The 17081-nt window shown below is 52.0% G+C and overlaps 1 protein-coding gene across 4 annotated transcripts; it reads left to right on the top strand.

Annotated features, from left to right (window-relative positions):
• Positions 1–806: 806 nt before the first annotated feature.
• HNRNPL (heterogeneous nuclear ribonucleoprotein L) lies at positions 807–14884 on the top strand. 4 transcript variants are annotated; one of them, XM_040252702.1, is made up of 13 exons: positions 807–886; positions 5355–5473; positions 5881–6118; positions 6251–6336; positions 7357–7453; positions 7540–7612; positions 10934–11005; positions 11117–11397; positions 12396–12517; positions 12779–12980; positions 13673–13730; positions 13832–13927; positions 14498–14874. In XM_040252702.1, the coding sequence occupies exons 3-13, from the start codon at positions 5894–5896 to the stop codon at positions 14554–14556; spliced, it is 1371 nt and encodes a 456-aa protein (XP_040108636.1). In that variant the 5' UTR covers positions 807–886; positions 5355–5473; positions 5881–5893; the 3' UTR covers positions 14557–14874. The 4 variants fall into 4 exon arrangements, with proteins under 4 accessions (XP_040108636.1, XP_040108635.1, XP_040108634.1 ...); XM_040252701.1 differs by lacking the exon at positions 807–886 and adding an exon at positions 3130–3407; XM_040252703.1 differs by lacking the exon at positions 807–886 and adding an exon at positions 4324–4342.
• The last annotated feature ends 2197 nt before the right edge of the window (positions 14885–17081 follow it).

Here is a 17081-nt window from a genome sequence, read left to right on the forward strand (position 1 = left end):
GTTAATGCCATGTGGAGGACAAGGAGAAAGGGTTAGGTGTGGATTTAGATGGGCCCACAAAAGTTAGATTATGCCCTGGGGGTGCTAAGGAGGAGAGGATTTGTTTTTTCAGAGGCTAATCTTCAGCTGGTCTTTCCCTTCTCCCGGCCTCAGTCTCTGAACTGGAGGTAGATCTGAGGTCCCGTTTGGACATTCTCAGCACCTCTCAAGACCAGCCAACGATGCAGGTTGAGTGCACCTGCACCCAAACTCAACAGAGGCCCCAGAATGCGAAATCACTTTTCCAACGCCACAGAGCTAGTAGGTTCACCGTCCACATCTGAAAGCTGACAGTCTGACCCCCGGACCCACTCTCTTAATCGCCAGGGTATACTGTAGCCCCACCCGACCCCCACACTCCATAACCATAACAAGCACTGCAGTGGTCATGCGTCCTTGCGGCAAATTCTTCTATATCTGCCACTTACAAGCAGTGGGATCCTGGGTTAGTTGCTAGCGTCCCCTGAGCTCATTTCCCAGTCTGTATAATGAGCACCCCAACATTCACCTCAACCAACACAACACTTGGCTGACCAGGAGCAAAGAGGCATTGATTCCCAAACAACTGTGCCACTTTCTGTGAGGGATGTGGGGCGGGTGTTGAGAGGTTGGGGTTGTTTGGGGAAAAGGGACGCGGAGTCTTCCCATCCTCTCTTTGCGTTGTTTCCTCCATTCAGTTACAGGGTAACTCTCGGTCTCCCCCCGCAACAACCGCCCCACGTTTTTTTTCCCCCCGGCTGGAAAAAGGTCGTGGTCCCTTTAAGGCCCGCCCCTCCCTCCCCCAAAACTTCCCAGTGTCTGCTCTCTTTTCGATCTCGGACGGCCGGCCAGGCTCGCCGCCGAACTGGTAGGGGCTGGGGGCGAGGGGTCAGGGAGGGGTGCGGGGGCATCCCAGGGAGGCGCCGCCCCGGGCCCGCGGCCGCGGTCCGCGTGCAACGGGTGGGGGAGGGGCGGAGGCTGGGAGCTCGGGGGTGCATATAACGCGGCCGTTCGGTCGCCCGCCGTGGACGCGCTCGAGGGGGCGAGCGGCCTGGAACGTGTCGCGCGGGGGACGGTTCCGCCGCGTCCCGTCGGCGCGCGCCGGCGCGAGGGGCGTCCGGGCCAGGCGCGGGGGCGGGGAGGGGAGGGGCCCCTTCTCTCCCCCTCCCCCCACCGCATTCCTCTGACGTCGGGACCTCGGCGACCCCGCCCTTCAGTCCGACCCGCCCCGCCTTAATTCCGTCGCTCGGATCACGTGTTGGAGGCGCTGCGCCGTCCCCCGTCTCCTTTTGGCCGGCCCCTTAGGATCTTTCCGGGGTGATTGAGCTGATTTAGATCCAGATCAGCCTACCCCAACTTTCATCTCCCCAAACTCACAGAGATACCAAGCCGATCTCACTCTTAGTGCCACTGACCCCATTTCAAACTTAGTTCCCACGAGGACACCCTGTTTCAGGAAGCCCCTTTAGCCCGAGTGGAAAGGTTCCGTAGCATCTTTAGCCTCTTCCATTCTCCTTCCCTTCCCCGCCCCCCGGCCCACCCCCTCCCGCCGCCAGCAGACAGCCCCGTAAAGTTATAGAGTTCTTTGGGCCGGATCCTAGGGTCATCCCCGGACCCCGCCCCCACGCTCCAGGCGTTGGCTGTCTTTGGACCCTAGAGACTGGGTGGGTGTTCTCTGCGTGGGTAGCCCTAACCCGTCCCAGAGGAAATGAGGCCCGTCGAACACTTAGAACACCATAACTGCTCGCCTTTGCCGAGTAGCTAGCTAGCACTGTGCAGGGTGCTGTGCCTGGCGCTTGGTGGCGGGTGGGGTCGGGGGCAGCTTCTCTAAGACCAACACACAGATCACACAAGCACTTTCATGCTACGAAAAAGGGCATTCACCAAACTGACAACCCAGAATAGTAAGGACTGTTGAGTGAAAAACGTTGGCCTGAGCGATCAGGGGTTATCATGAGGGAAACCGAGGGTCTGGGATGGTGGGGCCAAGAATGCTTTTCAGAGTGAACAGAGCACGAACAAGATAAATTTTAGAATTTTAATCCCTAATTCTGGCAGGAGGGATAGTGGATGAAAGTGTTCTAGTTCGAAGAGCCTGCTCGGGCATAGATCGAGAGGTGCGAGAAAGATTCTTACCTTTCTGCAAACTAAAAGGAGTTATTTGTGGTTGAATTTAGAGGTGAAGTGGTGAAAGGACGCGGGCGAATTGGACAGGGTCATAAGATAGACGGCAGCAGCAAATGGTTTAATAGTGAGGGAAAGGGTCAAATTGAGTTTAAAAATGTTTCCTTCTAAAATTGTGAAGGCTAGCAATGGAGAGGAATGGGGGATAGGGATCGGTACAGAGCTGCACTGGCAATTGCCCTTCTAAGAGTCTACCCTGCCGGTGCTGCTCACAGGAGTCAACACACACTCTTGGTGCTCCAGACCTTCCCTCCTCTGGAGGGTCGCCCAGCCTCTGGAGGTGACCGAGCGTGATTCGCGCATGCGTCCTCGGCCCCGATCCTTTCGTAGACTGCGCCAAAGTGGATTCCCCTTTTTCACCCAATCAGGGGTCACCAGTGGGCCTAACATCTAGTGAGAGGACTCTTTCCACTCTCAATTGACTAATCGGGCGTTTAGCAGGAGATCGGCGTCTGTAGTAGCCATTGGAGAGAGGCAAAGGGAGGGGCCGTCTTGTCTCCTTGTGGAGAGGCACGGGGAGGTAGTAACCGTGACTGCAAGTCTAAGGGGGCTTTTGGCTTGATGGATTACCGAGAAAAGCCAATGAAAGTGGGAAGGAGGCGGGGCTTTTGACAGTGAGGGTGTGCTGCTCCTATCAGGTCCTCCTAAGGAAGCCATGCCGTGCCAGAAATCCAACCAATCAAGTTAGAGTTTATTTTAAGGCGGCGGGGCCAGAGAAATGACTGGCAGAGAGCTCTCGCCTATAAGGAGTGTCCCAGACAAACGAGGGCGGGCACTCCTGCAGAAGGGCGTGCGCTTTATCCAATAGGCGCGCAAGGCGTATGGCGGCTTCCCCTCCCCCCGCGGCGGGACCAGTGGCTCCCCCTATCGGGTGGGGGCGGCGGGTGACGGGCGTGTCCCTCCCCCAATGAGAGGCGGGGGGAGGCGGGTTCTGCGCCGCCATGTCGCGGAGGCTGCTGCCCCGGGCGGAGAAGCGGCGTCGGCGGCTGGAGCAGAGGCAGCAGCCGGACGAGCAGCGGAGGCGGTCCGGAGCGATGGTGAAGATGGCGGCGGCGGGCGGCGGAGGCGGCGGTGGCCGTTACTACGGCGGCGGCAGTGAGGGCGGCCGGGCCCCGAAACGGCTCAAGACTGACAACGCCGGCGACCAGCATGGAGGCGGCGGCGGCGGCGGCGGAGGAGCCGGGGCGGCGGGCGGTGGCGGCGGGGTGAGGCCAGGGTCCTGGACGCCGGAGATCGCCGGGCAGGGAGGGAAATTTTCTCACTTTGAGGGCATTTATTTGTTGGGGGGCTGTGCGCACGCGCCCAGGCTCTCGCCCTGTAGAAGGGGTGGGGGAGGGGCAGGCGTTGAGCAAACGGCGGGGTTTGCGCGAGGACAAGCGCTTGCGCGTGCGCGCTCTACAGAGCGGGGTGTAGGGGGGCGGAGGAAACTGCTCGCGCTGCAGGTGGTGCAGTGCGCAGGCGTCGCGGGCTGGCATGTGGGGGCCGGGCACGCGGCCGGGCCGTTTTTTTTTCTTTATCATTCTCTTCTCTGGCCCTATGCGCAGGCGCACTTCTCCTGTCCGGGCCTCGTGGGCGGTTGTGCGGGGGATGGGGGGGGTGGGGATGAGGGGGACTGCTTGAGCGGGAACTAGTGGGTGGTGGCCTTTTCCGCGCCTGAGTTGGGTATTATGCCTGAACGCTGTTTAGTTTTTGTAGCGTCATGTTTTGTCTCAATACAGAAATTTATTTACTTGAGGGTATTTACCCAGATCAAAGTATGCCTCATTTTGTCGACATTGAAAACCGGAAGAAAAAAGTTGTGAAAGGTCTTTTTAGATATCTGGAAGTTGAACCATGCTTTGGAGTCATCACAAGTGTGCTTACAATTTCTGGGGTTAAATAGGTGCGGTAGATTTGGTGAACGAAAATGTTCCTTGAGGGGTGGGCGCTTTGGAAGGGATTCAGCCTCTTCAGTGTCCTACGTCGAAAAGACAACCAATTGTTACTTTTGGCTTGGAGCCCAATTTTTCTTCCCTGGAAGTTCATGAAATCCTGTCCGGTTCAGCCATTTGCAGGGTTTTCCAGGGTTTAGTGGCGCTCTGTAGCTGTGATTTACAGGCATTTAAACCGTTCGAGAAGCTTCATTGCATGCATAATAAAGGTATTTTAATACTTAACACTCTTCTGTGAGATAAAGAATGTTGTTACTATTACACATTTGATCTTGTAGCTAAACTAGGGAGCAGCTGGGGTTAGAACTGATGAGGGCTGTGGAACTCCAAATCGCTGAGCTGGTAACCTCAGGCGGGTGTGGTGCCTGTGGTTTGTGTGGTTCATTCCTGAAATAGAATCCAATTCTGCCCCTGTTACATGGGCTTCTGCCTAGTGGTTCTCAGACAGGAGGCTGGGCCCAGAGCCCAGGAGAGGTGGAGAAGCTTAACTTTCCTCTTGATTCTCAGAGACTTTTGTCTGTGGGTGGAGAAATACTTCCCCTGGGAAGGGAAGTGTCCTGGTTTTTAGTGATATGTGTGTTTTTTTTTTTTTTTTTTAATACTTTCCTCACCCTCTTTTTCCTTAGTTTGGTCTAGGTAGTATTTTTTGATACAGATTTTGATGGGAGAGTAAAGACTAGAGGCAGTCAGGACTGGCCAGGATGCCACAGCATCTGAGGCATCTGCTGGACCTGGGGATGAGTGGTGGGGAACAGCAGTGTTAGGCTGTGTGGTGATGGCATGTTCCTCCAATAGAGGATGGGCAAAGAAGCTGGGGTGAATGGAAAGGGAATGTCCTGGTTCAGGCTGCGGCAGAAAATTGAGTCCCCTTTCCAAGCCACTCTTCCCACATTTCTTTGGTCAGTTGGAAGAGATTGGTTCTGGGAAGAATGAATTAATAAGATGGGGCTTGAGATTTGCTTCATCTTCCATTTTGTCTTCTTCAGAAGTTACAGTGAGAGCCATTAGTCAAGTGACCATCCACTTAGGCCTTCTGCTCTGCTGACCCAGAATCCTTTTGGGATGATTGGTTGAATTGCTGTTCCTTATTGTCTGTCATGTATGTCCTTCCTGGGTGACACGCAAATGTTTTATCCATCTGAGTCCCCAACAGTGCAGAAGCCAGTAGGCCACCATCTTGTCCAGCAGAAAGTAAAGTCTTGGTTTTGCTTCCTTTCTCAGGAGAACTACGATGACCCGCATAAAACCCCTGCCTCCCCAGTTGTTCACATCAGGGGCCTGATTGACGGTGTGGTGGAAGCTGACCTTGTGGAGGCCTTGCAGGAGTTTGGACCCATCAGGTACTTAGTCAGAGGCCAGGGGTTGGGCTTGGGTTTTCAAATGAGTTAGTTAACTCCTTGGTGTCCTATGTGTCACCGGGTTTCTGGTTGCAAGTAACCTATTTCAATTTCAGTCCTGGTTCCTTTAGCTAGGTTCTGAGGCTTCACTACTCCTGGGGTTAGCCATTGTACCTGGATAAGTTACAGCAAATTCTGTGCCAAAGACTGTAATGCCAAAGCTGCAGACACCTTTTGCTTGTCATGCCATTTACGGCAAAGGGTGTAAGGTACAGGTCAGGATGCCATGACAGGGCGCAGAGCACTCGAGAGGCCAGGGAGCAGTCAGCTCACAGAAGGTTGAGGCTGTCCTCTGACTCTCATCGTCTCCATCCCCCTATGATGATTGTAACCTGTGTTTTCTCTGCCAGCTATGTGGTGGTGATGCCTAAAAAAAGACAAGCATTGGTGGAGTTTGAAGATGTGTTGGGGGCTTGCAACGCTGTGAACTATGCAGCCGACAACCAGATCTACATTGCGGGCCACCCAGCTTTTGTCAATTACTCTACCAGCCAGAAAATCTCCCGTCCCGGGGACTCGGATGACTCCCGGAGCGTCAACAGTGTGCTTCTCTTTACCATCCTAAACCCCATCTATTCCATTACCACGGTGCGTGCCAGCGGGTATTTGTTGATCATATTCTGTAGAGTCTCTCTCCTGCCATTTCTCCCTGTTCCCTCTCCCCTGAGTCAGATTGATTGGCTGGTGCCTTTTCATCTTGCCCATCTTTGCTTTTTACAGGATGTTCTATATACTATCTGTAATCCTTGTGGTCCTGTCCAGAGAATTGTGATTTTCCGGAAGAATGGCGTCCAGGCCATGGTGGAATATCCTTTGCTGGGAAATGGGTGTTCCTTGAGATGAGAGCTCACAGGACTCCGTATTTTCAAGCAGTGTGTGTCTCCTGAAAACCTGCCTTGTGCCAGATGCCTTCATAGAGCCCGTGGTCTCCTGGGAGGGTTAGTTAATAAACAATCACATGTAAACAGATGATCCTTGAACAGCACAGGCTTGAACTCTGTGGATCCTCTTAAGGTGCATTTCACTTACTAAGTGCATACTTCAGTAGGAGGGTATCTGTAGTTGGTTAAATATGTTGGTTTTCAACTGCACAGAGATCAGTATCTGTAAAACACGCCCATGTTTAAGGGTTAATTGTATAGTGTGAAAGTGCAGTGCAGAGTTTAAAGCGTGAAGGGAAGGAGCAGCATGCTATGAGCTATAAGGGGAAGGAATTTACAGAGGTTCTGGGACGGTCTCTGAGGAAGTGACCTCCTGTTTTCATGTGGAGGCGGGAACTGATACATGCGCCACTGAGGACACCAGCTCTGCAGAGGTCTGCAAGTGGGCAGGCGCTTAGAGTTGGAGAAAGCAAACAACCTGACAACTGAGGAGTAGCCAACAGCGGGTTCCCTAAGACACTGGAAGAAGGGTGGCCCAGGCAGTGGGGTGAAGCTGGGATCAGGGTGCACAGGGAGCTCACTGATGGGTTTTTGAGGACAGGAACATAATCTCGTTGACATTTCAGATGTTCAGGCTTAGTCAAGACATGTAGCGTGAGGGGAGGGTTGGGCTGAAGAAGGTGGTTTGACCTTTGATGGTGACAGAGAAGGCTGATGCTAATATCTGGGTTGCGGGGGGAGTACAAGTCATAGAACTCCAGCTAGTGTCTGTGGTTCAGTGCAGCACTCTACCTGTCTCCATAGGAGTGGCTGTGGGCAGTGAGTTCACCCCAGAGCCCAGTTGGAGCTGTCTTTGGGTGCTGCCTTGCCCTCATTCTTCTTTGGCCCAACTTGAGCTCTTTCTGAAAAGCTCTTCGGGTGGGACTTTCCCTTAACTTGATTCACGTTTGACTCTGTACAGAGTGCCCAGCGAGCTAAGGCCTCACTCAACGGGGCTGACATCTACTCAGGCTGTTGCACTCTGAAGATAGAATATGCAAAGGTAGGTCTGGGAAATGGCTGCCCCTTGTCCGCTTCTCAGGTGAGTTTAGGGCCTGGCTGATCTCAAGCTTTGTTTTGTCCCTGCAGCCTACACGCTTAAACGTGTTCAAGAATGATCAGGATACTTGGGACTACACAAACCCCAATCTCAGTGGACAAGGTAATCCTGATGGCCGCTTTATTCTAAACACACCCGCCTTGCCTTCACTTGACTAGCTCACTTCATAGACCTGGGCTCAGGGTTATGTAATGCCATTGGGCTCCCTGTGGACATGGGAGGGCCTTAAGGATCAGCTCTTGGAGAATGCACTCCTGTGGAAGAGGGTAAATAAGGGGCCTCTAGGTCCTAGCTGCTGCTTGCGGCCCTCTGATGCAGCTGAGGATGCAGGGTCAAGGCAGAGGCCGGGGGGGGTGGGGCACAGCAGAGGCCCTGGCAATGGCTTGCAAACCAGTGGCGGCTCCCAGGCAGGTTCCACTGCTCACCTTCTCGGAGCCTGCTTAGGGTCACTGACTCCATTCTCACTGGGCTAGGAGTGGCCCTCTTGCTGTCCACTATTGACAGGGTCTGCTTGTGGGGAGTGAGACGGGGGAGGTGATGAGGGCTCCCAGGCCTTTGCAGCAGAGCCTTTGAGCAAATTGACCTTGTGGAGTTCAGACGCCCCGGATTGGAGTGGGGCAGACACGCCTTGCCTCACTTGTAGAGGGAACGCAACATCTCTGCAGGGGGCCCAAATGGACAACCCTCTTCCTAGAATCTCTCAAGAATGGTTTGCCTTGGATAGGAGGGAGAGGTGGAGCATTGCCTTTGAAAAACAGCAGCACCCCCTCAGCCAAACCACCCGTCTGTTTCTGTTTTGGTCTGATTGTTTGGACTAGGCCATGGGCTGAGGGAGGTGGCTGGTCGCTGACATCTCACTGGCCCTGGGAAGCCAGAGGCGCCTGTTCCTAGGCAGGCCTGTCCTGCTTGCCCTTGCCGCTGGGAAGCCGTGGGCCGGGTGGGCTAGACTCTTCCCCAGGACCCTCACAATGGGCGCTGTGGGGCAGGCTGCCCCCTCCAGAGATCAGAGGCAAATTGGTGACCAAGTGAATGTACCAGAGCGGGCAATGGCATTACATGACTGCTAACAGAAACACGGCAACCAAGCATTTCTTCTCCAAGGAACATAAGTAGAAGATGTGCAGACCGGCAGGGGCTAGTGGCAGGGGCTGGCTGTGCATTGGTTTTGATGCCTCTCAGCTTTGGCCGCCCCCAGGCCCGGGGTCAAAAAAAAAACGAGAGCTGATGAGGTGACCTGGAGTGAGGGCGGTGCTTCGCCACCCCCTCGGGAACCAGACTTCAGCGGCTCTGCCTCTGCACATTGCTCACCAACACACAGGGTAGAAACCACTAGCTCTTCCTGGAGAGAACAGAACACGCAGCCTCCACCACGTCCCCAGAAACAGCCGCAGACTTGAGCTCACTACATCAAGAACACCACCACACCGCGCTCCAAGGAACAGCTACAAGCACAGAGACAGAGGCAGACAGAGACAAAGAAAGAGACGCAACATGGCAGCAGACACTGCTTTTTTACTAAACATTAAAAAAAAAAGTCAAAATCCAAGCAAACTTGAACCCGAAAATGTACACAGAAGTAGGAAACACAGAGAACAGAGCTCTCCCAGCCAGCCAGCGGCGCTCTTTTCGGAGAACGATTCATAGACTGAAGTAGATTCCATGGGCCTCCAAGACAATAGGATCCTCTCCATTCCTCGCCATGTGGGTTTGGTTTTTTTTTTGTTTGTTTTTTAAATCCTTTGGTTTGGGGAGGGCCTTCTTTTTTTTTTCTTTTGTGTTTTGATATTTTTTTTTTTCTGCAGTCATCGGCTGCCAACATAATCTGCACCAGCTGGAGATCAGAAACCAAAAAAAAAAACCACAACAACAGCAAAAAAAAAAAATCAAAAAGCCAAAACAGACCTAAAACCAAACAGAGGTACACAGTTACCTGCTGGCGGGTAACCAGGCGCGCTCCCAAGGCCAAAAGTGCGGGCGTAGTGGGGCCACTGGCACACCTTACAACCAGGAGACACGCACACGGAGCTACACAGCCAGCAGCACCGCACTGCAGCACACTGTGAGGAGTGACAACACGGAGGGACACTACCCACTGCATACACCTTTATTTTCCACTTTTCTGGTATCTTCTGAGGACAGAACATCTGTGAGCCATTTTTGACTTAATCGAAACATTGACTTTTAAAACAATTCTTTAAAAAAAAAAAATTGTAGCGGATGTGTGCCGTGACTTGTATTTATGACTGTGAAACCATGTGATGCAGGGCCGCAGTGTATGTTTGGTGGGACGCCATCTTTCAGAACTGTGCTAACTCACTGTTGAAGCGTCCAATGGTAAGAGAAAATACAGATTTGTTTTTTGTGACAAATGGATATTGTACTCTGTACTTCTGCTGTAAGTAGCCCTTTTCCATCTTTGTAATGACTGTTGGAAAACAAAACCCAGGCCGGGTGGCAGGGAAGGGCAGTGGCCCCAAGCCCTGGGTTTTTGGAGTCAGCCAGGCCTGGGTTCAAATCCCGGCTCAGTCACTAACTTGCTTTGTGACCTTGGGCCAAAGTGTCTTAACTGCTCAGTTAAAAATTAACTGCTTATTATCCTTATCTGTGAAATGGGGCAAAAACATTAGTACCTACCTCATAGGGTTGTTGTGAGGAATTTAAGAAACAATGATGTCTGTCTGTAAAGCGCTTAGCACCGTGTCTGCCATTTGAAGTGCTAAGTTAAGGTAGCGATTATGAACTGTAGCTGGGGGTGGGGCAGGGTGGATCTGCGCCATTGTCTTGAGACTGTTGATGCCTTGTACATGATGCTCATTTGAATTGGTTCTGATGATGCCCTGTTTTGTCCTTTCCTACAGTCCCTCTCCTTGGGGTGAACATGATGAGGGGGGAGGGTGGCCGGGACCAGATTTGAGAAAATTATCTCTAGAGAGGGCCCCTAGCGCTCGTAGAACCTTGGGGCTTCAAGGGCCTGATTTTACCTTTCTGCTCCTCCCTGAGTTACTTTATGGCTCTTAACTCCTTTGCCGTTTTGGGGAGTTACTTTAGAAAGCTGTTCCTGGTCCCCAGTCAGCTTCCATAGTGGCTGCAAGTTCCCCAGAGTGCCCAAGAGCTGACCTCTTGTCAGAGCTCTGGGAAGTGAGAAGTCCAGAATCTGGCTTCATCCTTCACTGAGAAAGGAAAGCAACCTGCTTGCAGTGGGCAGGGGTGGGGGAGGGACGGTGGGCTCCAGCCTTGAGACCTGGGCTTCATGCCCACCCTGGATCTGGCCCTGGGAAGGACGTCCCAGTAACCCTTTTGAGGAAGGGAAGGCTGGTGCCCAGGCCCTCAGAAGTCAAGGGACACTGAGACCATGCCCTGCAGTCAGGAGGGAGGGAGATGCCCATTTCCGAGTCAGCCTCTGACTGTTCTCTCTGTCTACAGGTGACCCTGGCAGCAACCCTAACAAACGCCAGAGGCAGCCCCCTCTACTGGGAGATCACCCCGCAGAATATGGTGAGGGCAGGGGGTTCCCCTCCGTGGACTCCCGTGGCTCATGTGCCCCTGCCCGCCGCCCGACACGCAAATTCTCACCCGTCCTCCCTCTCTTTCCTTCCCACCCCCCAGGAGGGCCCCACGGTGGGTACCACAGCCATTACCATGATGAGGGCTACGGGCCCCCCCCACCTCACTACGAAGGGAGAAGGATGGGCCCACCAGTGGGGGGTCACCGCCGGGGCCCAAGTCGCTACGGCCCCCAGTATGGGCACCCCCCACCCCCTCCCCCACCACCCGAGTATGGCCCCCACGCCGACAGCCCTGTGCTCATGGTCTATGGCTTGGATCAATCTAAGATGAACTGTGACCGGGTCTTCAATGTCTTCTGCTTGTATGGCAATGTGGAGAAGGTGAGCTTCTGCTAGGACCACTGCTTTCCTAATAGACCTGACAGGCCCAAGGGAGGCCCTGATCCTCTGACCCCTCGGTGAGCAAAGAGTGGGCGGGAGTCTCTTTAGAAGCAAGCAGGTCCAGGCAGGGTAATAAGGATTTTCTCTGGAACGCTTCAGGTGATAACAGCAACACTGAGCCCTCTGCCTTACCAGGGGTAACAGGTGACTGGGGCTGCCTGGTGACTGCCGACCTCAGACTAGGTTGTTTCTGTTGTCAAACCCATCTGGGTCCTGAAAGCCTTTTGCTTTGCAGCCCCTGACCTAGTCTGTTGTTAATATTCGCAGCAGCTGCTGCTGCTGCTGCCAAGTCGCTTCAGTCATGTCTGACTCTGCGACCCCATAGACGGCAGCCCATCAGGCTCCACTGTCCCTGGGATTCTCCAGGCAAGAACACTGGAGTGGGTTGCCATTTCCTTCTCCAATGCTAGCACATGTCAAATATTCTTGCTGTATCAGGATGCTGTTAAAGGTGCTGTGAGTTGCTTAAATTCAGTATAAGAATCCTTAATGAGACAAGCAGGGGAATTGAAAGCTTCGGGGGCAGCAGATAACTTGTCCAGGTTCACATTCCTTTATGTGGAAGCAGGACTTCTAGCTGGTACTACTGTTTTCAGTGTTTGTAAAACAACCACAACTCAGTATTTGTACATATTCTGTGTTGATGGGAGTAGGTGCTTTTTTCCCCCTGTGGCCGCTTTTTTGTTGTGCTTCATTAAATGACCCATTCATGGGTTGGGTCCTGCCATTAGGGAAACAGTGCCGAGTGAGTCTCTGCTGCCCAACTTGGGCTCAGCACTTGCTGTGGACCAGGCCAGTGTCTCTGTCCACCTGTCTTAAGTGAGGTAGAAGCCTAGATCCAGAGCAGGAGTTGACTTGCTTTTAACTAACTAGGAAGGTTCAGGAGAGGGGTCTCTGGTACCTGGCCAGTAGTGCTGACTGTGACTGCTCTTCTCAAGGTGAAATTCATGAAAAGCAAGCCGGGGGCTGCCATGGTGGAGATGGCGGATGGCTATGCTGTGGACCGGGCCATCACTCACCTCAACAACAACTTCATGTTTGGGCAGAAGCTGAATGTCTGGTAGGTACCCAGTCTCTGTGGGCTTGGGAGGTGTGGAGAGGGACTGAGGAGAGGGGAAGGCCAGTGGAGCCCACTCTGGACAGGGGTCAGAGGCGCACAGAGCAGCCAGGTGCTTAGCCAGGCTGGCATTGGGTGTGATGGAAGTGTCTGTTAGCCTCTCTTCGCTGTGGAGCAGGGCCCTGCGAGGCACACAGTGCTGTCAGATGGGAAAGCCACAGTAGCAGGTGGGGGACAGCTTGAGGTCTGACTTCTGTCTGACAGTGTCTCCAAGCAACCAGCCATCATGCCCGGTCAGTCATATGGGCTAGAAGACGGGTCCTGCAGTTACAAAGACTTCAGTGAATCAAGGAACAACCGGTTCTCCACTCCAGAGCAGGCAGCCAAGAACCGCATCCAGCACCCTAGCAACGTGCTGCACTTCTTCAATGCCCCTCTGGAGGTGACTGAAGAGAACTTCTTTGAGGTGGGTGCTGCAGAGTTGGTCCCTCAGCACAGCCATCTGAGGAGGCCATCCGTTTTCTTTTTTAACAAATTTCTATTGAGCTCACACTCTTCTGGGCTCTGGGTAGGGTGCTGGGCACATGTCAGGGACCAAGAAAGGCTCAGAACGGCGTCGAGCAGCAGTCTGTTGTGCTCTCTGCATCTTCGGCAAGGTAGAGGAGCTGCTTATCTGCTTTGAGGGATTCTTCCTTATCTAGATGGTAGGTTGGTGATTGGAGCCCAGTCTTGAAACATCCGCACTGTCAGGCCCTCTGGGGCCTAGATGACATTAGAAGGGAGGGTCCCATTACAGTGCCCTCAGGGGAACCAGGCAGCTTCAGGGAAGGGTGGGAGTCTGACTGCTGATTTGGACTTTGGGCCTTACTCTGGCCTGAGGTGTTGCTATTCAGTTCAGCAAACATTTACCTAGTACCTGCAACACACCCAAATTACAGCTGAAGATGGGAAATTAAAAAGCAGTTTTCCAGTGTTTGGCAACATAATAGAGTGTAATACTTCAGTCTTCAGGGAGGGGGATCATAGGGATACCTTCGAGTGTGTGAGAAAAGCTTAGCAACTCCTTGTCCAGAAAAATGCAGGTATTTGGTTGTGGGCTTGCATTCCACCGTGTGGCACTTCTTGTGTTCCTGAGTCTGTTTTCTCTCTCTGTTGCAGATCTGCGATGAGTTGGGAGTGAAGCGGCCATCTTCTGTGAAAGTATTCTCAGGCAAAAGTGAGTGAAATGCCCTGCCTACCTCCACCGTTCCCTGGTGGTACACAGGCAGCGCCCTGGCTCCTGCTCAGATCAGCCTAAAACCTTCGTTTTCCCATCAGGTGAACGCAGTTCCTCTGGACTGCTGGAGTGGGAATCCAAGAGTGATGCCCTGGAGACTCTGGGCTTCCTGAACCATTACCAGATGAAAAACCCAAGTGAGTATCTGTGTGTCCTGCAGTCATCCCCCTTGTGGCCTAGTGGGTTGGCTGGCTTCCGGCCAGAGCCGTCCTTCCTACTGTCAAGACAGGGCCCCAGAGATTTCCTCCTTGTCGCTGACACAGGCAGGTGGGACCTGGTCGCCAGGAGAGCAGCCTGCTGTTCCACATGGGAGGGCCAGCCTAGCCGCTTGCAGCCACCCACTCTGCCAGCTTGGGAGTTGCTTAGGCTTGTTCTACAGGGAGCTGGCATTCTGTGTGCGTCAGAGGCTGGCTCACATAATACCCAGGAAAAGGGGGGGTGTACTAGCCAGCAGGTAAAATTCACCTACCCAGTTCCTGGGCAGGCCTATCCTCATGCACCAGCTAAAGAGCTGGGAATGGGATCCTCCTTGCAGTTAAGGAACAGAAGGAGGAATGCCTTGTGGACTTGGCTTGTTTTTGAATCTCAAAACTGGCAAGGATGTTAGACCCCCGAATTGCAGAAAAAGATATGTGCAAAACCAGGGAAACGTGGGGAGTGGGGAGGCTCCAGAAAGGGGCCCAATCATGTGGCGCTCTCTCTTACAGATGGGCCATACCCGTACACTCTGAAGTTGTGTTTCTCCACCGCTCAGCACGCCTCCTAATTAGGTGCCTAAGAAGAGTCCCATCTGAGCAGGAAAACATTTCTTTCTTTTATGCTGTTTTGTTTCTTTTTTCTTTTCTGCAAATGTTCCTGTATTCCTTTTTTTAAATGCTAGTTAAGTAGAGGCTTTAACCATAATGGACTGGCTGAAAGTCTAAAGGGGGAGGGGAAGGGGAACTGATATCTCCCAAGATTAACCTTCACTTTTTAAAAATTATTGTACATGTGATTTTTTTTTTTTTTTTTTCCTGTTCATACATTTGTGCTGCCCATGTACTCTTGGCACATTTCAATAAAATTGTTTGGAAAATAAAGGTCACTTTCTGGGATTCTGGGGTGTGTCTGCTTCCCTCCCACTCAGTCTTCTGAAGGCGGGCAGGATGGCTAGGAACAGCTGCAACCTCCGGAGGGACGGACCCAGCTCCGAGGAGCAGTGTGGGCCAGAGCTGTGGCTTGGGGGTGATGCTAGGAATTCTGAGTCTTTATTTTTTTTTTTTCTACAAGGGAAGTTTTCCAATTTGTGTGTCTTTTAACAAAATGCATTGTACTGTACAGTGATCTCCTATCACATGCGGGGCAGCCTTCTTATCTTTACTCCTAATGTGAGGATGTGTCATAGTTTACTTGGTCCTGAAGGTAATTTCCGATTATTTGGTTTTGCAAACAGTACTGTGATGTGTATCTTTACACAAACTTCTTAGGCAACTTCCCTGATAGTGATCTAGAAGTAAATTCCTAGCAGTGGAATTGCTGGATTAAAGGGTATGTTCACTTACTGTAGATATTTCCTGATAGCGGTGAGTGGGAACAAAGTCCAGTGACGCGTGTATGTGTACCCCCCACTTGTATGTGTATCACCACTTTGGGGATTTCCTGTAGAGTTTTTAAACATTATCTACTGAAGTCAAGTGACATCAGATAAACTGCTTCATCAGGGTTGAAACTTAAGAGAACCTCTAAACAAAGAGAAACTACAGTCACTTGGCAGCCATAACTTACAAAATCTACTAGGTTTTAAGCTACTTGGGTAAAAAGTAAATTTACCTACTCCGACTCCCAGGGGCACTCAGCTTTCATCCCATGTTATACTTCCTAGGTAGCCTGTGCATAAGTTTACTCAAACGCACGTCCATTGAGTCAGTGATGCAATCTAATCATCTCGTCCTGTCAGCCCCCTTCTGCCTTCAATTGCTCACAACCGTCTTTATACCAACCTAATTAAATGTACTACCTCTTTAAATTTCTCTCAAATCTTGGTACCTGCTTAGTAGTTCCAGATAACCAAACAGTTCTCTGTCTTCCATAAGAGCTTTACCATCTGACACGTGAAGAAGGCAAAATGGGACTTGGCTAGCAAGTCAAGGGTGCAGCCCAAAGAGGAGAAAGAAAGCAAAATATTCATTTCAATCCCATGTGTCAGGGACACCTGTTCACCTACAAGAGCATACTTAAGCACTTCAATAGCACTTTAAAAAAAAAAAAAAAGGCTTTAGAGTGCTGGCTCAGAAATAGTGGCCCAGGGGCTTGGTTGCTCCATGGCATGTGGAATCTAACCTGACCACTGATCCAACCTGTCCCTTGCATAGCAGGGCGGACTCTTTACCACTGGACCCCCAGGGAAGCCCCAGTTTTGCTTTGTTTTTTTAATACTCTAGGGTTAACTAGCTTTTTCCAAAGTCACTTTATTTTTGAAAGAAGTTTCAACATGTACTTTACATATAAATCCCCTTTAGCACTCCTGAAGCTCAGAGACCTTGAACTAGTGACTTCTCCCCAGCCAGTTTCTTCTGCATACAAATGTAAAACAGTAGACCCCCAGCAAGTGAGGAGGTAGATGTAACATAGTAAGACCCCCGCCCCCACCAGCCTACTAGGGGCCTTGGTTTAGGGAGATAGACTTGAAGATGGGCTTCCCTAGTGGCTCAGTCAGTAAAGAATCCTGCAATGCAGGAGAACCAGGTTCTTTGGGCGTGGTGGGGCAATTCAGATTACACAGAGTTTAACGTTGGCCTGTCTGTATTCACATTCCCTTATGTGGATAACTGGTGGGAACTATTTTTTCCTTTTTAGTTCAGTCGCTCAGTCGTGTCCAACTCTTTGCGACCCCATGAACTGCAGCACGCCAGGCCTCCCTGTCCATCACCAATTCCCGGAGTTCACTCAGACTCAAGTCTATCGAGTCGGTGATGCCATCTAGCCATCTCATCCTCTGTCGTCCCCTTCTCCTGCCCCCAATCCCTCCCAGGATCAGGGTCTTTTCCAATGAGTCAACTCTTCACATGAGGTGGCCAAAGTATTGGAGCTTCAGCTTTACCATCAGTCCTTCCAATGAACACCCACGACTGATCTCCTTTAGGATGGACTGGTTGGACCTCCTTCCAGTCCAAGGGACTCAAGAGTCTTCTCCAACACCACAGTTCAGAAGCATCAATTCTTCGGCACTCAGCCTTCTTCACAGTCCAACTCTCACATCCATACATGACCACTGGAAAAACCATAGCTTTGACTAGACGGACTCTGCTTTTG

The sequence above is a fragment of the Oryx dammah genome, unplaced genomic scaffold (assembly GCF_014754425.2).
Source record: "Oryx dammah isolate SB20612 unplaced genomic scaffold, SCBI_Odam_1.1 HiC_scaffold_13, whole genome shotgun sequence".
Lineage (NCBI taxonomy): Eukaryota > Metazoa > Chordata > Mammalia > Artiodactyla > Bovidae > Oryx > Oryx dammah.